Source organism: Siniperca chuatsi, linkage group LG18 (genome assembly GCF_020085105.1).
Source record: "Siniperca chuatsi isolate FFG_IHB_CAS linkage group LG18, ASM2008510v1, whole genome shotgun sequence".
In the NCBI taxonomy this organism is placed as follows: Eukaryota; Metazoa; Chordata; class Actinopteri; order Centrarchiformes; family Sinipercidae; genus Siniperca; species Siniperca chuatsi.
Genome location: NC_058059.1, coordinates 24,495,545 through 24,519,740, shown reverse-complemented (window position 1 = coordinate 24,519,740; position 24,196 = coordinate 24,495,545). Strand labels below are relative to the sequence as shown.

Sequence of the window (24,196 nt, the reverse complement as noted above, 5' to 3'; positions counted from 1 at the left end):
TGGGAAAGAATCTTTTTGCATGCCTGATCCATCCCTTACAGTCTTCTGCAGATATGTCCAGGCATCCAGCATTCATTGCATCCAGGAGAGACATCTGATCATGTGGATTGTGGTCATAAACTTTCCACCTCCATGAGGAAAATAATTCCCCTCTGGGGTTGAGGAATGGAGAGTAAGGTGGAAGGAAAAGTGACACTATCCTTTGATGGGCTGTAAACCACTCTGTGATTGGAAGAGAACAGTGAAATGCCATATCATACCATACAATTACGAAATGTTCTGGATTCCGCCTCACTTGTCCCCTTTCCTCACCTGGCACTTTCATACAAGTCTTTCATAGAGGTCATCAAGGAATGAAAATAGGCACTCACTGTTGTATGTCCCAATTAGGAATGCATGCTTTATTTTTATTTTTTTGATGTAAAATATAGCAGAATGTAATGTCTCATTTACATTTAGTACTTTTGACTTATGTTAGGTTTGAACATAAATGTAACAGTTTTGACTATAGTATGTAAACATGTAAAATGGACTGTAAATACACAAAGTTTTGGTGGTGATTTAGTTTCAGTGAGAAAACAGTTCTTGAGTTTTGAAAGATGTGGTCATTGAATGCATTTTGTGTCAAAGCAGTGAAAAGTTATCCATAGTTTAGTCCACATTGACTGTTTGTGTGAATAGTTTTGAAAAAGTGAACTCAGAGAAATGTGTGTTAGCAACTGAATAAAACAAAATAGACTGAAAACGATTGAGTCACAGCATGTTAGCCAATGCACAATTCCTCGTTGGTTGTTTAAGCACAATTTATATATCAAAATACAAGACCTGGCCTGTACTTTATTCTCACAAATTATGCATTAATAATTAAAAAGCACTTGCACAAGTGTGTATATTATGAATACTCCTAACTAATTTTTTCCCCTCTCTTTTCCTTTACGCTTTGGTTTTGTTCTACAAACATATCTGGATTAGATTAACACAAGCACACACTTGAATGTATGTATGTATGTATGTATGTATGTATGTATGTATGTATGTATGTATGTATGTATGTGTGTATTTATGCATGCATGCATGCTTGTATTTATGTATTTATGCATGCACGCCTGTATGTATTTATGCATGCATGCATGCCTGTATGTATGTATGTATGTCTGTCTGAATGTATGCATGCATGCATGCCTCAATGTATGTTTGCATGCATGTATGCATGCTTGCATGGGTAGCCAAGATAATTTAGTTTTTTCTTTATTCTATATTTTTTTTAAATTTCAATTGTGTTTGTTGTGGTGAACTTCTCTAAAATCCGTCCCCACCTGTAAATAGGTTCCTATCATATCGGTTTTCTATGGCATCTCTTTTGTTTCCCAGGGCGTGTAATTTCACGTTGCTCTGCTGGGCTCACGCTTCAGTGAGAATTTACGCTCGGAGCTGGTGAGTCAAGTTTTAGAATGCTCTCTCCCTCATATTTTATATTTGTTTTGTTTTATGAATAAATGTCATATGGTGATACACACTGAGATGCGTTGTGCCAATGAACCTGTCAGTCTAGCCTCCATTGGTCTGATTATGTGCCTGGGTAGTGATAATACCATGTCGCTTTACCATGCGCTCACACCAGAAACTTCATGAGCTACAAAAGCGGCCGGCAGTCATTTATTTTCAGTGGGACCTGGTGACATGAGGCTTCTGACACCGTGGCAGCAGCGAGAGGCGCAATATCAGTGAGCTGAGCTTTATGCAAATTAGCTGCGACACACAGAAGCAGCAACCAGTTGCAATTGCAATTGCAAATATTTGTTCCATACTGACAATGGAGGAGAAACTGATTGTTGCAGTCCCCGGTTTCCCGCATAAGTGACAATTGCGTATGGCAGCCGCCATACCTTGGAATCAGGTTGTTTTTTTAAAATTAAATAAATATAATAAACTAATTTCACTTGAATTGGCTTAAAATGTATCATTTGTGCTCAACAAATATTACCTGGGTAAATAAAAAAATATATATAGGCTATGTAGTAGCCTATTAATATTGCACGTTTTCAGTGTTTGCAATGTGTGTGTGTTTGTGACCTTGTTACGTATTACGTAGCTAAACATATCAACATCATAATGATTAGGGAAGGAAGAAAAATCTGAGGCTAGCTAGTTTGTATTTAACAAGCATCGAACAAGAGATGAAACGAAAACAAATATCAATTGATGGATGTATCTACAACATCTGAAATGCCGTCAAGTGGGGTGGTGTTGCAAGCTGTTGCTCCTGAGAAGCTACAAGTGTCCCCTCCTCCTCTGTCTAGCCAGGCGGCTAACACTACAACTGAGCCTAGAGCTGCAGCTACTGCTAGCCAAACAACAGCAACAGCAGTCAGGGTCAGGGACATATAAAGGCTTAAAACTGACTTGCCAACTCAACCATGCCTTGGGCCAGTACCCCACAAGGAACGGCAGACGAACATGAGCCACTTTGGAGGTGCATCAACAAGTGCCGGAGACAGGTATGGGGCTTGCGCCTTCATTGATAATAGATTTTCCTTTTGAAAGAACATTCAGGCCCAGATCAGAGGACATGCACACATTAAACGTCACATGGGTAATGTGGTGACATGGGCAAACTTTAGGTGAATTCTGGAAAATTTGACTCAATTGCCACCACAATAGATGCCAACAGAGCTGTAGAGGTCCAGGAAAACAGGGCACACTTGAAAGCGCTGTTCCAAGTTACAGCCCTGCTCAGATCACAGGGCTTGCCTTTTCACAGCCACAGTGAGGAGGACAGTTCTACTAACAAGGGAAATTTCCTTGAGTTCATGGATGTGCTTTCAGAGAGTGACAAGAACATCAAATCCTAAACTGACAGGAGATATCGACACTATTCTTTACCAGACGCACAAAATGACATGATATGTGTTTTGGGGGAAAGAATAAAAAACACCATCATTAATGAGGTAAAAGAGGCTAGTTTCTTTTCCATATTGGTAGATATAGATACAAAAGACTGAACAGCTTGCTATCTTCATCTGCTATGTTGCCACAGTGGAATTTTTACAGAGCGAGCAATCGGTATCTACCATATGACGGACCTTAGTGCAGAAGCACTGGCTAATGGTATCTGTGAGAACCTAATGAGTCAAAGCATAGACATGCAACTATGTGTGGGACAGTGCTATGATGGCGCTAATGTTGTTCGGGGAAGTGTGTACAGGCAAGAATATAGGAGCAAATGCCACAAACAGTGCACATACATTGCCACGCTCAAAGTCCTAACCTGGTGTTTGTCAATACAATCAGTGATATTCCTCATATCACAGAGTTCTGCAGCATAATTCAGACTGTCTACACTTTTATCGCAAACAGCAATACAAGACAAAGCCAAAGAGTTCTACACCTGTTCGCACATGTGGCACCCGCTGGTGCTATTGGTACAGGGCCATTCAGAAGATAAAGTTGCACTATGAAGCAATACTGACAGTGCTGGAGGCAACAGTGGAAGCCCACAAAGAGGGATCAGTAGAAGTGGCTGGCCTTAAAATTAAAGTCTCATCATTCCCCTTCATACTCCACCTCCACACACTTGAAAGAATTCTGGGAACAACATATGGACTGTTGGAGCAGCTTTAGACATGGGGCCTGGCCATTCCAAAAGCCGCAACGCTCATTCAAAGTACAAAGACCCAACTGGATGCAATGCTGTTGGAAGATGAGTGGAATGGCACAATGAGCGATGCCAATACATTTGCTAGAGAAATGGGCATTCTGGGTAACACCTCTTGCTCAAAGGTACCAGCAAAAGCATGACGAGTGTCAAAATTACTTACTGGGTTTGTAATGGAATCCAGCATCTGACAGCGAGAGGGTGGCCAGCACAAAAGAACCTTCTTTGAAATCTTCGACTGATTCTCTCTTGAATTCGCTCAGAATGAAGGCCTGCTTAATGCTATCCAGGCATTTGATAGTTCGTCCCCCTAGTTCTTGGAAGTGGACTCTGTGATGGTGTTTGAATTGAGTTTAGTGTATTTTATAATCAATTAACTGGCTATCATTTCTCTTCTTTAAGAAGAGTGGTGCCGCTGAGGACTTTATTCATTAAAATGATTTATGATTATCTTTGATAATTCTGATAGCCCTAATTAATTATGGTGCCCCCCTTTAACCATTGTAAATCCCAACACTGTAAACTGTGTGACCTTTGTGAGAGGCAACTTGGACTTTAGGTAGCAATTATTGAAACTGGAAGTATTGCAGTGTATGGTCATTGTATGCATGTATTATTATTATGGCATAATATGCACTCATTCAGGCCTATTTGTCTATGAGAAGAAAATAGACCTCTGATAGGTCCATCATTTTCAACAGCGTGTTATGGAAGCATTTTGCCCAACAGCCTGTACAAATGATGTTTGTGATTGCAGGTGTAATTCACTGCATTTCTTTATTTTCTGTTAAGTTTAAACAAATGACTAATGATAATTACACCTCTGTTCTCTGTCCATGGTGCTGAAATATGTGCGATAATAGATAGGATCAAAGGCGTTTTCACTGTCCTTTTTAAGTCGCACATTACATGCAAACATTAGGCATTGTGAATGTGAGAGAGAGCTATTTGTCTGTTAAAACAGTTTTCAATAGCATAGTAGGTCCTTGAAGTCACATTGCCATACCTTGGCTTTTGCTGAAACAACATCCCTGGTTTCCCGGAGTTTCCCGCCCCCTGGCGAGGGCTGGCAGCTAGCCAGTGATCAGAGCACCCAGCGGCACTCATTAAGCTTCTGGTATGAGCGCACTATAAGTAATGTGATGTTTTATGAACCTGTATTGTTTGTGTTTCTTTGATAGAATGTGGAGAGGAGCCAGTGTAAACTGTTGTTGCCCAATGTCTTTTTTTCCTATTCCAAAAGGTATGCCTGTTTCTTAATCTATTGTATTTTAGGAAATGTTATCTTAAAGTGAGTCTGTGTGGGTTAAATAGTCTAAGTATTGATACTTATTGATATTTATTTTTATTTTTATTTGCACCGGTTAAAACATGTAATTATTGTTCATTAATAGGGTGAAATTTTCAAGAAATTTGGTCATATTACACATAATTTGAAAGGAAAAAGTGGGTTGTTGTTGATCGACGCAGCAAGAGCTGACACAGCTTGTGTGCAAAGCGTGCACAGAAAAGAAACCAACACAAGATGGGAGCTCCCTACCTTCAACGATTCTTATTTTCAGGTGATTATACACTAATGAAAACATAATTAGGAATCTTATATTCCATTTCTACCAAAAGACCCTCCTAAATGTTACACACTGCTACACATGTATGTATGTATGTATGTATGTATGTATATGGGGGGGTACAAAGGGTCACGGAGGACGAGACGCATGTACATATGCTTGTGCCGGCTGAGTTGTACTAACAACTTACACGTGGGTGTCTGTGTTTCTGTGTGCACATCCTGTGACTGTACATGTGCCTCTTAACAGTCAGCGCCAGAAGAAAGTAATTGGCCAGGCATTTGGTTTTTATGAGCGGGTCATGACAATCAAAGTCATTTTTTCAGATTTTTTATTGCAACAACGTTTTCTTATTGAATAGTTCAATATTATGAAGGTTTAGTTCAGTCCATATGAATTCATTGTGATCCGAAAGTACAGCCTCATATTTATAAGAATGGCAATGTATGCTGAAGTCGTGTAGTCTCACACCCTGATACAGTAGGCTAGTTTATCAAACTGAATACTTGCTGCAGACGTGCTGCAACAACAGATTAATGTTTAAAATATAAATAAAAAATCGGCACATAAAATATCGTTTAATGTGGTTAAAGCAGGAAAGTCAGTAAATCAGTCTGCATTGATCTATGAATGAATATGAGTGATTCTTACAGTATCTGCTGTCCACAGCTGCTTTATACTGTATGAAAAGCTTCTCCTTCAGTTCATGAAATCCCTGCAGAATCTGAAGGCTGCAGGATTGATATGTTGATAAATCCACAGCCTCTGAGAGCACAGTGCCGTTGCACACAGCTGTTGACTGTGTTTACCTTCATTAAGTCACCTGAAAACAACATCAGGCTGCTACAGAAGAGCGGGGCATCTTGTCACACTTGCACATCACATCTTGCTTTCACTTCAATTTCTTGGTCTCAGTACATCACAGTCACTCATTTTCCATATTAAATTAAATAATAAATCCTTGTGCACAAATGTATAATCTTTGGATTTTTACTTCTCACTTTAATATAGAGTATAAATGGTTAGGTACAGAATGTGCATTTGTGACAAGATGCCCCATCAGCGGGTAAGTCGTCACACAATGCGGGGTAAATTGTTATATTATATTTTTCAACAAAGAAGAAAATGTTTAGGAAACGTTTTAGTAGAGGCTTTCCACACTCATTTTTGCAGTTAAAGGTCTGATTTATTTGGATAGATGTTTCGAATACCAGGGCTTCATCAGTGCATGGAAAAACAGACAACCCATATAAGTAAATAAATGAACAAATAAACAAATAGTCTATAGTCTGCCACAAGACAGATTGATAAGTCTATGCATACCAAAATGCACTCTTCCTAGAAAAACAATGAATAAGAAATTACAAAAAACAAATAATTCATTCTGAACTATGACTTTTTTCAGTTCCAATTCAAATGCAACATGAATAAATGAAACTGACTAGCTCAGAGTATTAATTTTATCACTGACATTGACTCTGCAGAGTCACAATTCTGACACAAATAAACTGCGAACCCTGGAGTACAAGCCTCATGCCCATTTGTTGCATCTGATACACTTTACCCATTTCTCTTTTGGGCGGCTGTTTGAAAATGACTCCACACAAACAAGGCAGAAACACTCTTCATCATCTGATGATTCATCTGAGTATTTTCTTTTTTCAGCTACCCGCTTCCTCTTTGAAGATGCTGGAAATCCCCCTTGCTTCTAAGAAATCCTTCTGCAACCTTTTGCTTGTTCCTCTTCTAAGGCCTCTTTCTCTGGTGTATCAGTGAGAATGGCACTTTTACGTTTTCTTCACTGATGAGTTGTTTTTCGTGGGGCACCTTTGAGATAGGGCCGGATATCTTCTGGGCTTGGTAGTCCTCTGTTGGGTCCTGGTGATGCTGGGTTTGAGCTGGGGCCTGGTGAGACTGGGTTTGAGCTGGTGGTTTTCCCAGGGTTTGTTCTCATCCAGGCATCACATGCTGTATTGATGTGGCTCTTAAGTGGCCCATATACAGTCCTGTGTAAGGCTTGAAGTCAATGGGAGCAGTGGACTGGAAAGGAAAGCTTAACTATGCCTAACTATTTCTTTGGTATATTTGAGACCATTGACAGAAAGATGAGACTCATGATTATCCAACAGGAGTAAACGTGGCTTGTCCTTTGAGCGTTTGTGTGCTCATCAAAAGGATTCAAAAAGTCCACTGTGTGACTCTTTCATCCATCCAGAAGGATTGGCTCCACCATTGCTCCCTGGTGGTCCATTGATAAGAAAATGGTTGACACGGGGGAATAATATAGGGAGGGATACTGTTCCCTGTGTAGGCGCCAGCACAGGCAATTGTGACCAGGGTCCCCCTTTCTGCAGAGGTAAGTGACCCAACTTGCTTGAAGCCACGTCTGGCAACTACTCAGTCCGGTCTGTGAACAGAAGTCACTCCAGTCTACGTTCAAAATATCTGCTGGTCCAAACTGATGCCTCTGTAGCACTTCTGCTACATTGTCAAAGAAGGCATTGACATTCACCCTGTTGAAACTACTTGCCCTGAGGCTAGTGGACTCTGGCTTTCTCAGCGCCAGCATTAGATGCGTCTTCAAAAAGCCTGTGAACCACTCAGAGGTGGCTTGTTCTTTTTGAATTTTGGCGGAATTTTGAATTGGCATGCCACAGCAAACTGATGGAAGACAAACCAAAGTAGATGTCTGCTGACTTGGTTATATACTGAACCAGTTGAATCTCCAGGTCAGCTGGGAAAATCTGCCTTGGCTTGACATAGCCTACCACTGATGTTGGCATTGCCATCTGACCTTCGATTTCTGCTGATGTCATCTTTTGACAGTATCGTGTGAGAGTTATGTAACTGATGTTGTAGTCTTTGGTAATACTCCTTATAGATTTATTTCCCAGCTTTACCTGCCTCACTGTCCATTTCAAACCATTTTAACATCCTTTTGCTCTTCCTTCTTTATTTTCTTCCATCTGTTAGCATATTCCTACAAAAATATACATGTATTTTATAATTATTTCTAATTTAAAGTTTTTTTCTAATTAAAGGCTCATCATGTATACGCCTGTGTATTTCGACCATTTTGTGGCCACATCATTTATAAAAATGTAATTACTACTACTAATACTTTGTGAAGCAGTATATCAACACACACATTGTTGTTTACATGTTGCATAGCAACCACCAACTTTAGCATCTAGCAAAACCAGCTTCTGTGTCTTAGGAGTCACACAGTGCGCACGTGTGTGTTTTTTGTAAATAACCACATGAGCGTATGTACGTGCGTCTCGTCCTCTGTGACCATTTACAACCCCCATATATGTATGCCTGAATACATGTATGTATGGATGTATGTATATATGTTGTGTCACTGTCTGTTATACACAACATACAATTATATATTTGTCTAAGCTTCAGCAATAAAAAAATGTACTTGCAGTGTTTAAATCAATTCACTGATTGACTGATAGTCACTCTATTATGTGCTGTAAGCAGGAAAGTATAGTTATAAGTTATAGTATTCTATTTTTCGGACACTGATAATGTCATGACCTGTTCTGCTCCCTAGTTTGTTTTCCTTTGTTTCTTGTTTTTCTGTCTGCTTTCTGTTTTACTTTGTATACTCACCTCTCCTCATATGTTGTGCAGTTTCACTTCCTGTCTTTGTGTTTTTCCTGCCAGTTTTGATTGTTTGCCCCGCCCTGATTAGTTTTACCTGTGTCTTATTATCTTCCCTCACTTGTGTACTTAGTCTCTGTGATTCCTTTGTTCCTTGTCAGTTCGTCTTGGTTCATGTGTCTTGCGTTCAAACTGTTTTCCCCATGATTGTTTCTTGTGTTTTGGACTCACTCCCTTGGTTCCTGTTTTATGGATTTTCTGCCTGCTCCCTAACGGATTTGTTTGCCTTTGTTTAGATTGATCCTAAGGTTTTGACCTCTGCCTGTTTCATCATCTCCGTAGGGCTTTGTTCTCTGACTTTATTAATAAATCATTGAACTGCATCTGCTCTGCCTCAGTTGTCTGCGATTGGGTCCTATTCCTCGTATTCCCTGTTACCCGACTTGCACAGTGTGATAGATAATTAATCTTTGCTTTTATTTAAAGAGTATAAATGAATTTATTTAATTTATTCTTAAGGTCCATTTTGAAAGTTTTGTTGTTCCCAAGAACACATCCTGATTGTGCACTCCTCCAAACATCTTTTCTCCTTAGTTTATTAATCTGTCTATTCACAATTACTGTTATTCACTTGTCGTCCCTAAAAACATAATTAAGGTATCTATGGTTATGTCTCGGCAACAAGACCATGTGGTAGTAAATGTAAAGTGTAGTAAAAGTGTCATGGATTTAAACAGTTTACACTTGTTTCATCCACTACACACTGCTGACTGTAGTGAAAAGACTCTGTGGTGGTTCCATGGTTCATTCTGAATCACAGTCTTTGCTGGAACACAGAGCTTCAGCTAATATGGCAAACAACTAAGTAAAAAAAATTACTTGCAAACAAACAGTTTGAAAATGAACGCAGGTCCTCGTTATCTCTTCCATGATTACAGTACAAACATATAGTCCAGTCCAACCTCCAAATCACACTGGGTTTGAAAATGAAAGGCCTGGCTCCTATGCCATCATTTAGAGCTGGCAAGAAGTACTTTTTTAGTACTTAAACGATTTTACAGAACCTTCACTTGACAGTTAATGTTGTTTTTCTGATATTTTAACACTACAGACACATCTCTACAGTACATCCACTCCAGCTGACAACATAGTTACATTCATTAAAGCCTGTTTAATATATCATCCACATTCTTGCAAAGCACTGCCAATAAGCAGGGCAATTCAAACACCCCCCACTCCCCCGCCCCCCAATGGATTCCAGTGGGTTTGGGTGTGGCATGGTCGGCCCAGTTCCAAGCAGTGCTATATAGTGACGTTTGGTTTCCCTCAAACCCTCATTGACTCATAAAACTGCACTTGGAAGGGCTATTCCCGTCTCGTCACTGGTCTGCTTAAGTATATGGTGTGTGCTCTCTGATATTGCTAATTATATGGGCCTAAAGCCCTGCGTGGCACTCTACTGAGATTTGTCTGTGAAAACCCTGACTGGGCTTCATGATTGTGTTTTCTCTCTTCTCTCTGGAGGATGTGGAAGAGTTAAGCAGATGCAAATGATTTGATTGGATTTTGTTGTTTGTTTCACTCTCTCTTGTTTCAATAGCATGTCATAATCAGATCCAGTGAAGACAACAAGGAAGCTACACGCCATAAACCACTATACCCACTACCCCATTCCTTTAAAATGCAATTTTTGTATGTAATTATTTATTGCAACTTTATCATTCCATAAATTATTTGTGATATTTTGTTCACTGTAGTTATGCATGGTGTATACAGTATTTGGTACCCTTTTAAAATTGTTTTTCAAAGCCTCATATTTTATTTACAGTGGATGCTCAAAATGTATATACTGTAATCTAGTTTTTCAAATTTACTTATCTATACTATGCATATGCTTTTGTACTTCCTTTTGCTGCTTTGACACGTCTTATTTGTAGAGTGGGATTAATACAATTTATCTTATCTTATTTTAATATGTATATGGGATCGAGTCAAAATAAACTAGTGTGTGTGTTCATGGTAATGAAGGAACATGTCACCCAGTTCAACAGTGTGGTTCAGTGAGTGTTTTTAATAGTTTTTTTTGACAACAACGGAGCTCTATGGCACAGAGAAATACAAATCTTGTGACAGCCTTAGCCCATCCTCAGGGCACCCCACTTTACCCTACTTTCCTAACTTTAGGAACCTATGGTATAGTTCACCATCAACTTTTTTACTTGCTGCCCGGCAACGTCATTTTTCTATATTTTAAATTGCCGTTTAAGTGCTGGTGGAAATCAGACGCAGACACAGCTCCTGACCACCTCCAATCTTACCAGCCTACACTACTGGCTTCTGCTATCCACCTAGTATAATATCATCTTGCAGCTAAATAGAGCGGGTTGTAGCTTAAAATACAGGAAATGGTTATTATAGCAAGTTTTGCTAACTATCATAAAGGTTGTTTATTGTTCCAGACCAGATCATCAGACGTGACTGAAGCTGATGTTATAGTATAATCCTCTGCAGTGCATATAAGCTGAGCCATCATTCTAATCAAAATGTGCATGATTTGGCATATGAACTATAAGCTTAAAGGTGCAATTGATAACATTGATAACATCCAGATGACGCACTCCCCCTCTTCCCTTCTATTCCATTTCAGTGGTTGCCAGTTGCATAACATATACATTAGCTATAAATTTAGGTTACTTTGTGCGGTGGCGTGTCATGTAACGTTATCTATGGTAATCTTAGGATATGGCTAGCTAGATTTAGGTATCCCTTTTCCCCCCATCATTTAATAATTATAGGGGCCCTATATTGCAACACTTACCGTAAAAAGACATTTCAATCATCCTTACACTATAAGACATTAGGTAAATTTTACATTTAAATCAAATCAAACAGTACAGCATAATATGTTGTAGGGATGCTATTAAAACCCACAGCGCTCAACATTAGACAGACAGCTACAGTAAAAGTTGACGTTAGCTAGCGAGTAGTGTTGACCTAACATTAGTCGAAGTGTTTTCTTGCTGAAAACACATCTCATAGCTGAGCGCCACACAGCAACAATGGCTACAGGAAGAAAGGACGACTGTATGATCACGTTAGTATTTTCAGATTTTTATATTAACGTGAGTACCGTAGCTGTTGAGCTCAACGCAGCTGGCTACATGGCTAGCCAGCCACAAGTACCTCAACAAAGTGTCTCATAAAAGGGCTAGTGTTAGACTGCTATATTAAGATGACACCCACAATAACAGTCATGGTTTGGATCTAAACACTATAATGAGCAGATTTACAGTAGTTCTGAACTTTAATTTACCTGGACGGACCAGTAACTGGTCAATCAACTCGCCCTGCTTAAACTTGTACTGGCCCTCGGTTATGTCGGACCCTGGCCCACTTCTAAATCCCCTCTGATATGCATCTTTGTTATAACGGTACATTGTTTAAGGGAACTATAACATTAGGTAACTGGACTCAACAGTCACTAATGCTAACATAGCTCCTTAGGGATTGACGTGGTTATTTTTCTAACCGGTGACAACACATTAGTTAAGGTTTTAAGGACTATGACTGTCGGTAGTTGTTGTTTATTGTGTTTAAATATGCAGAACTGTAATTTTATGGGTTATTGTTGTTCGGATGATTAAGCTAAGCAGCACTAAAGTTACATTGCTAAGCTAATTTCAATATGTCAGTCGCTATTGCAAATTTTATTAACGTAGTGAACGCTTTACCCATGAAACTTAACTGTAGAGTCACTGTTTGTCCTAGGAGCTAGTGGTGCTAGCATTAGTAGTAGGCCTAATGCTATTACACCAGAGTATTGTAATGTGAATGGAGCAGCTAAGCTAACAGACTTAGCTAACATTAGCTGACATTGCCTAAAATATTAAGCTTAATGGTCATATGCCAAATCATGCACGTTTTGATTAAATTGATGGTTCAGCTTATACTCACACAGGATGATCCATCTGGATGTCCTGCTAATGGCTTTCGTGGCTGGGAATGATACACTTTTTGCCTGGTCTGTAAAAATTCTTTACCAATATTTTTAGCCATTTAGATGTGCCGGAAGCTTTTCAAAAGCAAATGTTATTAGATCTATGAACTTGAAGTTGGAAATATATGTGTAAAATACTGATAATTCTAATGAGTGATGCTGTTCCAGGAAACTGAGCATCTTTGGGATTCAGTGCCTTGAAAGCAGGTTTTATCAATACATACTGCTGTATACTGTATGGTATATTGTAAAAGGTGCGCTTGCCGTTCTCCTGTGTATCCAGGACTGCAGAGACACTGTCCAGTGGACGACATACAGAGGCCGTTGTTGTGACACTGACATTCCTGGGAACAGTTTTGTCCAAATCTCCCCTCTGGACATGGTTGGCCACACACTGTACCCTGCACACAGCAACAACAACAGGAAGATACATACAGTATCTAAACGATCATGTGAGCAGCTTTTACACCTCAGATCTTTGTATACATGACTTTATGTTGTCTAGGCCTGCTGATGTGTGTGACTGGCAAGAAAAAAGATGAACTAATTTTCCTAATCGTGGATACAGCTCCTCTATTCTGTATTCTAGTCTATAACTGAAAAATCAAACTCTGCTTCTTGGCAAGAACTCACAGAGCTCCTAGCACATTATGATACTGATTTTAGGAGACCTTGACATGCATGTCTGTTGCCTTCTTACGGTCTAGCTAGAGAATTGTTGAATTTCTGTGAGCTTTTTAACTTTATCAAATATGTTAAAGGAGCTGCTCATTCCTTTACTCATATCATGACTTTCTCTCCTCTGGTTCAGCTCATACTGACATGTTATCAGAGGATACTATTATGTGAGGATACTGTCAGAACTTTGTGGATTAAGTTGTCTGCCTCTTTTCCCAGGTCTTGTTCACCATCTTAAAGATGCTTCTTTCATGTCCAGTCTGCTGTTAAATTCTGTTAGGCCCTTAGTGCTTCTGACTTCTCTTGCAGTATTTATAAACATCTGTTTATTCATTTTAGATGATTTTGCTTATTTAATCTCCTGTATGCATTGTGCAACTGCACAATCTTAAAATGATCATTGGGAGTATGGATGACAATAAGTCATTCTTCTAAAGAGTTCAAACAAACAGTTGGAGGTGCATACCATCCATCCTGCAGGACAGGAGCACTCTCCAGTCACATGGTGACACGCTCCTCCATTCTGACATGGACATCTCTCCTCACACTGCTGCCCATGTTTACCTGGAGGACACAGGTCTTGACAGCTATGAAGAAAAAGAAAACAGCATCCAGTTAATAGTTGTCAACTTTTGAAGGTCACATATGAAAGTTTACTTTATACAACAATCGTAAAACTTGCTTGAGAAGTGTAATCCTTAAGTGATCATCATGTCACTCTTATTTTCGGTTACAAATTATAATATTGTTACATGATAATTAAGACTGCAATTAATTATTATTTCATTATCAATTCATTTATTTACTGATTAATCATTTAATGTATACAATGTTCAATAATTTTGAAAAGTCCAAGGTTACATCATCAAATTGTGTTTGTCTGACCAACAGTCCAAAACCGTAAGAGATTTAATTTAAAATGATATAAAACAAAGAAAAATATTTAAGCTGGAACCAGCCAATGGTTAAGATTTTTGGTTGATAAATGATTTTTTAATCAACTAATTGTTTCAGCACCAATGGCAGTGGTGGTTAAAAAAATGACAAACGGTGAAGTCGGACAGTTTCCAGTAGCTTGTCACATAAACAGCTCTCAGATCCTGACTGAATAAAATGTTATTAATTGATTTAGCCTCTGTGTGTTGATAAAAGTTCTCAACAACTATACAACATTTATTCTAGTACAAAAAACAACCAACAAAATAAAACCGTGTTGCTGGTCACAATGAGCTCTTAGATCTGGGGACAGCTAGGTGTTTTCTATCATGCACTGGGTACTTGCAATCAGTGGAGGGGAACTGCAGCACCTTGCTCTGAATCCTGTAGCCATGCTTGATCTCATGAGGTTATTGTTGCTGATGTCATCACATCAGCATTACATCGCAGCAAGTCGGACAGAAATCTGTGCTTGATTCTGCACAGGCCTGCCTCATCCCAAATATGCCTACTACCAAACCACTAAACAAGTCATTCTTATGGACTTTTTTGGGACGTTACCACCATCATCTGGAATGGAGTAAGGCCAACCTGGATTTACTAGCATTACTTACTTTACTTAAACACTAGGAGCTGGATTGTCTAGCAAGACAGACTGCAATCATATTGGTGATCTGGCTAATGGGGAGGCAAAGTTTTCTGTAAATGGAAGTGAATTAAATCACATCTGGATTTTATCTGCATATTAGAGGTACAATGACAATTGCAAATACGGCCAAGGATAACATTTTGTGACACCCATTTCTTACAGTGGACTGAAGTAGCACAGGACCAGTATTAAGAGAAGTAATGATTACTGACGTTATGCTTTACATACATATGGGCAGTGAAAATCAAGATAGATACACCAGATGTCATTTAAGGTCTTAAACACAACCTGATCACATGAGTCATTGAGCCTCCCTGTTCCAATCTGACCTGGTTTCTTTAGTAACTTGGTTCTGAGTCGACCCATGAAAACAGATGAGCTCATACTCATTCTGGCTTTGGAAAGAAATTTCTACTCCAACTTACAAAGCTCCAGTGTATCCTGGTGAGCACTTGCATTCTCCGGTCAAATGGTGACAGGTGGCTCCATTCTGGCATTGGCATGTCTGTTGGCAACCGTTACCATAGGTGCCCACTTCACACTGGGCCTCACAGCGCCAACCTCTGTATCCAGGAGTGCAGATACAGGCTCCCGTGATGGGGTTACACAGTGCTCCGTTCTGGCACTGACATCTGTTACTGCAGTGAGGACCCCAATGGTTACTGTCACAAGCTAAGGAGAAGATGAAGGAAAAGAATCGAGATTTAGTTTCTTTTTTGACATGTATCACGGCACAGGTCACAGGTTGTCATTTGACATTTCTGATTGGCTGCCAAGCTTCAAGAGGGCAGGCCATACTTAATATGAGCCATTCTGAGGGCAGACACTGCAGAGCGAGCATGTTATTCTCATCTTTCACTGTGTCAGTCTACCACTACTACCACCAGATAAAGACATTACATAAAGATCTAACTGCTGGTATACCAGTTTAGAGTATTCAGCCTTCTAACAGCCTCTTTTCACTAAGGATCCCATGTTCAGCCTGCATTTTGGAGCCCTTTTACACCAAACCTGATGACATGTAATGTAATATTCTCAGGTCAATCTGTTGTCAAGATTCAGGGTTGGGATGAGTCACATTGTTGTCTGTTCTGTATCATCCAGGTAATCACTGGTCCATACCAGTTTTGTAGATAGCTTGTAATTATTTAGCTTACTATTTAGGCACCAGTTTGAGCTCATGGGGAATATCCTTACACACTTCCGTGCGGAAGCACAGAACTCAATCTAATAGAGAGAAAGGGGGGAAAATGAAAGTGTGCTAAGATGAACGGGTGAAGAACCCATAGCCATAATACAAGATCCACATCCCAAATTCTAAATGTACAACTCACAGAGCCTCGAGTTACATTGAATATATGAGCTGTGTTACATTTGTGATTGTCAATGTGTTGTCTTTTGTCATTGATGCTGCTTTTAATCTAACCATTTTCAGGCACATAGGAGAGTGCCTCAATTGCATCTGTTTCATGTTTTCATCACTTCTGATTTATAAGTAAAAAAAGGCTTCTATATTGGAGTCCAACAGTTATAAGGAGAAAGAATTTAAAAGTCCAAATGCTCCTAAACACATACAGCAGAGAGTAAGGGAAGTACAAGGGAAGAGACAGAAAGTAAACAATCTATTAATTAAATCAGGTATTCTGTGCAAAGTAAACAATCACTGCTTAGTGGTGTGTTCTCTTTCCTTCATATGTGCTTGTTTTACTTATTGTTGCTTATTTTTGTGTAATTATCTGAGTTTTGTACTGTTTTCTGTTTAAGTGTAGTAAGGTTTTATTGAGAAAGGCGGTTGTATAGATCATAATCAGTTGTATGCACTGGCTGCAAATGTTCATCTATTGAAAAGGAGTTATTACTGAGACTCAAGGTTTTAAAAATTGTAACACAGTAGCGTTTACTCAGAGTACATTTAATTGACCCTTTCCTCCAAGTGCAATTTCACACTAGTAATAGTAAAAGTCAAAAGCATGATGAAGCTTTGTGTTCAGAAATTGAGAAATCTATACCAATATGTGCCTAAACAAAAATGCCCTATTGATTAAACATTCCAAAATAGAGCTGATAAAGATAAACTATTGTGGCCAGAAGAACATCAAGCCTTTGTGGTGTAAAATTCTGAGGTGGTTCACAGTCTCATCCAAACTTATCCTTGTCTTTTAAAGCTGCAGCAGTATTTATTGAATATGGATGCTTTAATGTTCATGCTGTAAATCGCATGTCATATGCCCATGATGCAGGCTGCAGAGATGATGAAAATAAGACGTCATGCTACTGATAATAAGCAGACAGCTGATTTTAGTGTTGTCAATGAGTGTTTCCAAAGACCAGAAGAATCTGTAACACACTTTATCAAAAGATGTGGGAGTCAAATGCAGGCAAAAAAAAAAAAAAAGGGCAATGTGAACCACTGTCAGTACAAACCCTAATGAACTGCTTATTGCCCAGTATAGCCACTTTCCTTGAAATCAATGATTTCACTTTGCAGACAAAGACATTTTCAGAGGCCAAACATAGACTTGAAGTCTCACACCAGCAGTGTGCTTTGGACGTGAGTTAAAACCCCTCAGAGAAGACGGGTCAACAGAAAACACACGCACACACACTCAGGGACAGGAGAAGAGATAAGTGTCATAGATGTGGAACAACTGGACATTGGAAAAAAGACTAGGGTCAGGAATGATTTTTACACATAGAGGTACATATGTAAAGCAAATGGTCTAAAATGTTGCGGATAACTGCTCCAACTAGGCAGCTTATGTCACACCAGGCCTGACCCGTACAGAAATCATACCAATACTTAGTGATGTCAAGCAGAAATCAGTATTACTTCTGTGTTGCTAGCAAAAGTAATATTGTCTAATTCACCTGAGCTACAATGTTGGTTGGCAGTATAGTTATTCTTTCTACAGTTGGTAAATGTGTAAAATTTGCATACTTGTTTTTGGAGCTCCATTGATAGGGCGTGTATCAAAGATTGTATTGGGCCGATAGCAAAACCTATTCTACTAAGCTATAATTTTGTTTTTGACTTCTTAAATGAGGCTTTAGTAGAGATGCTTTGTGTAATTTGATTGCTGTGAGTTACTCTATTTCTGATGGTATATTTGGAGCTTGTTGTTATTGGCTCTGTTACTATTATTGTCATTCCTATTATTATTAATTTATTAATATTAATATTACCACTACCATTACATTATTACTATTTTTAAATTCTAGGTGGTATTTGCATTGTGCTTTCCCCTCTCCCACCCCCACTCTCTCTCTCTCTCTCTCTCTCTCTCTCTCAAAACACGGCACCCACCATTGAGTCTGGTTCTGTCCAAGGTTTCTGCCTGTTAAAAGGAAGTTTTTTTCTTGCCACTGTCGCCAAGTGCTTGCTCATGGTGGGATTTGTTGGGTCTCTGTAAATAATATTATAATGAGTACAGAGTATAGTTTAGACCTGCTCTATAGGAAAAGTGCAATGAGATCTTTGCCCCAAAATTCTAAATTTTGTGGATTTGTATCGAGCTTTTGATTCCCACTGCACCATGAAAGCCAATATTTATTTGCTTTCACCTTTGAGGATCAGCAATTAACATTCAGTTCCCCTGTATATATGCTGCTGCTGTAAAGACTGACTTAGGTGACCTTTTGCTCCCTGGTGGTAGTACATTGCTACAATATGCTGATGACCTTTTGGTGGTGTCCCTCACAGAAGAAGCTTGCAAAAGAGACTCAATACTCCTCTTAAAGTGCCTGGCTGAGAGAGGTCACAGGGCATCACTTGCTAAAATGCAGTACTGCCAACCCAGAGTGAACTATTTGGGTGCCTCCTCCCACCACAAAGGTAGCAATGCGCTCTTTCCTTGGCATGGCAATAATAATAAATAATAATAAAACTTTATTTATAGAGCACTTATTAAAACAAAGTACAAAGTGCTTCACAACAAGATAAATAAAATACCACAGTGAATTATGACATATAAAGAAATAAAATACACAAAATACACAAAAGCAATAAAATAAACAGCCAGTTCAGGTAAAATCAGGATATGCTTTCCGACAAAAATGTGTTTTGAGAAGAGACTTAAACGAAGACACTGATTCAGACAACCTAATTTTTTGGGCAAGTTGTTCCAGAGCCTCGGGGCCCTGACAGCAAAAGCTTTGTCCCCCTTAGTTTTCATCCTGGACTCAGGAACAGACAGAAGACCCATGCCCGAAGATCTCAATCTACGTGACGGTTCATAAGGGATTACAAGGTTTAAAATATAGTCTGGCGCCAGGCCATGAAGAGCCTTAAAAGTAATCAACAAGATCTTAAAATCAAACAGGGAGCCAATGTAAAGAGGCTAAAACAGGTGTGATGTCGTCGTACTTCTTGGTCCTCGTTAACAGCCTAGCAGCAGAGTTCTTTACAGTCTGCAGTCGTATCAAAGTTTTTGATTAAGACAAGTGAACAGGCTGTTACAATAATTGAGGCGTGAGGAGATAAAAGCATGTACAACAGTTTCTGCATCACTAAGATTTCAAATAGATCAGATTTTTGCAATATTTCTGAGGTGATAAAAACATGATTGGACAAGCTCAGGACACCAAGATTTCTTGAAACAGGCTTGATATGTTGTGACAGGTTACCAGTAAATGACAGTATTTGTTTAGTGATGTGTTGGGGCCCAATAACAAGGATTTCAGTTTTATTTGAGTTGAGCTGAAGAAAATTTATCAACATCCAGTTTTTTATGTCAGACAGGCAGAGAACTCAGCGTACTAAGGTCAGTGGGCTTGACAGGGAGGTACAACAGAGTGTCATCCGCATAACAATGAAAAGAAATCCCATGTCTGCGGATGACATCACCCAAGGGATGCATGTATAAGGAGAATAGTATTGGTCCCAGAATCGAACCTTGAGGGACACCGTACTTGATATGGGAAAATGATGGCATGAAGTTATTAATGCTGACACAGAATTTCCAATTGGACAGATAAGATGAGAACCGGTCTAGTGCAGTGCCAGATATGCCCACCAAGTGCCTCAGTCTATCTAAAAGAATGCCATGATCAATTGTGTCAAAGGCAGCACTTAAGTCCAGCAGCACAAGAATTGAACACATGCCTGCGTCTGCATTCATTAAAAGGTCATTAGTGACTTTGAGGAGGGCTGTCTCAGTGCTGTGGTGTTGACGAAAGCCAGATTGGAACTTTTCAAAGGTATTATTGTTTTCCACAGCAGCAAGAAGCTGCTCAGATACAAGTTTTTTGAGAATCTTCGAAATAAAAGGCAATTTGGAGATTGGGCGATAGTTATCCAGGAGGGTGGAATCAAGCCCAGGTTTTTTTAGGACTGGCTGGACACAAGCAGTTTTAAAGTAATCTGGGATGCAGCCAGTAGACAGCGAGCTGTTAAAAATAATTAGCAAAAGGGGCACAATACAATCCATAACTTCCAATAAAAACCTAGCTGGGATTTTGTCCAGAGGGCTGGAGGATACTCTCATAAGAGACATGATGTCTGCGAGTTCAGGCAGAGTAACAGCAGAAAAATTGCTCAAAGAATTCCTGAGCGGGTGATCCACATCTAAAAAGGCAAGATTGGGAGTTGATATCAGATCTTATTAACTCCACCTTACCAGCAAAGTGCAAAAGAAACTTTTCACAATCAGCAGGGGCACAAGGAGAGGCTGGGTTAACTAACTGACCAGGATTCTGTTAAGAACATAAAATCTAATTCAGTAGAAGAGATAAAATCATTTAAAATAAACATTTTGTTAGAGAGGGATCTTACATTGAGAAGAGCCACCTTAAAAAGTCTGTGCTGGTTCGGATTTGAGGTTGAGAGTGGAGGTAGGGTTCTGGCCCGGATCTTTATTATGTTATTATTATTGCTGTGTCAGCTGTGTCTTTTTTGTATTAAGGACCTATGCAAAATTACCTCAGGAATTTTAAAAGTAGCACTAGAGGGATCCATTAACAAAGCGGATATTCCTTACTATGGAATCTTCAACTATCAGTGTAGTTGGGGGGATGAGAGGAGGCAGAGTCAATGATCGTGGAGAGTTCCATCAGCTGTCCCTGGGATAGACGTGGCCGGGGACTGCTGCGGTGAGGGGGCGGCGTATTTCTTAGCAGAGGTGTTCTCTGCTAACTCAGGACGAATGAGACCTCCAGAGCTTTTCCTGATCACGGCCTCTTTCAATAACTTGCGGCGAGAGGAGGAGGAAGACTTGACCGCTGGAAAACGGGAGTGCCCCTCCAGTGTAGGAAAGTCCTGCGTATTCAGGATGTCAAACCTGTTGGCCAGCGGGAGGTCCCGATGTGAAGGTGGAGGAGGCAGGCACTTTGCACCATGTCTGTCCTTACAGAATACAGTTCAGTGCTCCGGTTGACATGGAGTCGAACTCCCCACCTCCAATTCACGCCTATACCTAACAGTACATAAAACCATTAGATCGCCTTTGTCCATCGCTCTTCATTCTTTCTCTCCATCACTAAGGAGATCCTAACCGCTGCTACTTTTTGTTTACCTTTTCTCTGGAGATTTTCTTTCCGACGTTTTCCTTTCTCTAAGTTGCATGTATTTTAACCTTAATGAAAGCAAACCTAATTTCTTTTTGTTAAGTTTTTTTATTCCAGTCAATCTTGCTTTGATAATAACTACTGAAAGTAGTGTTGATCGGCCAAGAAAATATTTTGATTGATAAGTTTATCTAAACGAGCTCTCCCGCTGGCCTATGATCCATCTGGATCAAGAACTGGCTAAGATGAAAGGAGCCCGTTTCTTCTCCATGGTGGATGTGGCCAACGTTTTCTGCCTGCAGAAACCTCATCTATGTTGATGATATCCTTATGAGGAGCCGGACCTTCGAAGAACACTTGAACAAGTTCAGGCACAAACTCAACCAGCTCACTGCCGCAGGCTAAATTGGCCATCGCCAAAAGCCAGTGGTGCAGCACCAAGGTGGAGTACATGGGTCTAACAACAGACAAGCGGGCCGCTGCCTACGCCAGTCGGCCTCTGAGCAGTGTTGAGATCAAATTCTCCAACTGCGAGAAGGCCTTTCTCACCACCATATTGGCTGTGGAACATTTCTGCAGCTACATTGGAGGCCAGAAAGTGGTCATTGAAACTTGTCACCAACCCGTCACCTTTCTGAACAGCCAACAGCTGAGGGAAGGATGAGTGTCCAACAGACTGTACTGGTCAAGCTGATGTATTGATGTGGTTGAACCCGGCCACCAACTGGTATTGTCCTACAAGGAATATCTGGGCTCTTAATCACCCATTACTGCCGCTGCACCCACAGAATCTACGCTCGCCTAGACCCTTGGAATGTGTACTGCAAACACATCTGCTTACCCCACGATTGACGTTACAGACTAAGCATAGTCCAGACTCATGACACAGTTGAGCGAGCAAGACAGACAACTGTCCATGTCCTCAAACAACTACAGACGTTTTTGGTCACTGAAGAGGACCTCAGTGGAAGGAATCACCCAAAACGGTTCCTGGGTGGTTTGCTCGCTGCAGCGTCAGCAATCAGGTCACTGTTCTCTATTGGCCTCTCAGCTGCCAACTCAACCTCAACGCACTTAAAAAACACAAGGGCCAAGAAATGCCAGAAATCCAACAGAGACTCCTCCAACAAGAACAATTACAAGCCTTGGGCAAAACCTTCCAGGGTACCATAGTCACTGTAAACTTACACTCTGCTCTGCTCTCCTTAATAACACTGTGCATGCCTTAGAAGTCAGAAGTCCTCGAGGAAGACATCACATGTGTGTGAGTAGTTAGAGATTTAACGCAGGTACTCATTAGAGAAGTAAGCTCCTTGTTCATAAGCTTGAGCAGCAGAAGGATTCCAGTCTATCTGGTCTCCCTGGACCTAGTTGAGCAGATCCTTAAATATGCTACTACCATGATGGTGCAACCTTCACTATTACATCTGGCATACAGTCTTGGCACTGCAATCCCAATCTCTGTAGACCTTAAGAACCTAGAAATAGGATTCATCCTCAATCTACCCATTATAGAAAGGCAGAATGTATATCAACTATAGTCTGTACTGAATGTAGGCTTTTGGAAAGGCAACACACATGTACATCTGAGGACGCCACCAACCATTGACTCCCATGATGAGGACCCCTCGCTCTACCTCATCCCTAACCTAAAGCTGTGCACTAAAACAATAGACATCCATTGGGCTTGTTCGAGCAATCCCTTTATCAGAGATGTGACCAGTTACCTTTGTGGCCTTAGAGCCGAGTCCCAGCCTGCCATCGAAGTCTTAATGTCCTACACCATGATACAGCCACTAAACTAACCTTACCAAACCAGACGATGTTCTTAACAGTTCCCCCAGGAGCCATTGATGATTTCATCCTTCATTACCTCAACCCCGACAGGCATGATGTGGAGATTGAGATCATTTATGCATTAAGAGACCACAATCTCACAATTTACAATTCACTCTTCAACTGCAACTTCTGGCTTAAGGGACGAAATTGGTTCAGTTTAGTCTCAAACTCCATACCACTACCATGTTTTCTAGTCATGTGAGCAGGTAGTCACCCTAGCAGGAAAACCCAGTCAGTGTAATTGCCCTTGGGCTTCTCTTTGTTGCACATATAATATACAAATACATTAAGTTACAGGTGAAATTGGCCTCCTGATTGTTCAGCCACACTTCCACACACAAATCAGCAACCATTCCACAGACTAGCCCCAATCCTGTGAAGGAGCAAGTCTAATTAACTGCTAGACACCTTTCCTTCTGCTCTCCTTCTCTGTTTTTCACATTTTTACTTTTTTGTGATTCAATGCCACCATCGATGATTCAGAGCATCAAAGAACTGTCTTTGATGCTCTGAATCGGATTAATGACTTTTCTGCCTGCAAAGCGAAGGATTGTGTGTGCAATGTGTGATATGTAGATATGCCTAGACAGTTAGATGTCTGCCTAGACGTAGCCTCAAATGTCTACCCTGACACCACTACCTCTATGAACTGTTGAACACAACGACTGCGTAACCCTTAACCCACATGGACTGTTCGGTCTTAGAGGTGCTCTGAAGACTGCATCCACAGGAGCGCAGCTGCGGCCATGACCGAGCCTATA

General features: G+C 40.2%; 1 protein-coding gene across 3 annotated transcripts in view; it reads right to left on the bottom strand.

Moving 5' to 3' along the window:
* The window catches only part of megf10 (multiple EGF-like-domains 10), a 94,461-nt gene that overhangs the window by 39,467 nt on the left and 30,798 nt on the right, over window positions 1-24,196 (bottom strand). For all 3 annotated transcript variants that reach the window (XM_044173376.1, XM_044173373.1, XM_044173374.1), the window contains exons 6-8: window positions 15,521-15,767; window positions 13,977-14,097; window positions 13,097-13,233 (exon numbers count right to left, since the gene is read on the bottom strand). In XM_044173376.1, the coding sequence (XP_044029311.1) occupies window positions 13,097-13,233; window positions 13,977-14,097; window positions 15,521-15,767 (505 nt within the window). The remainder of the gene's footprint in view (window positions 1-13,096; window positions 13,234-13,976; window positions 14,098-15,520; window positions 15,768-24,196) is intronic.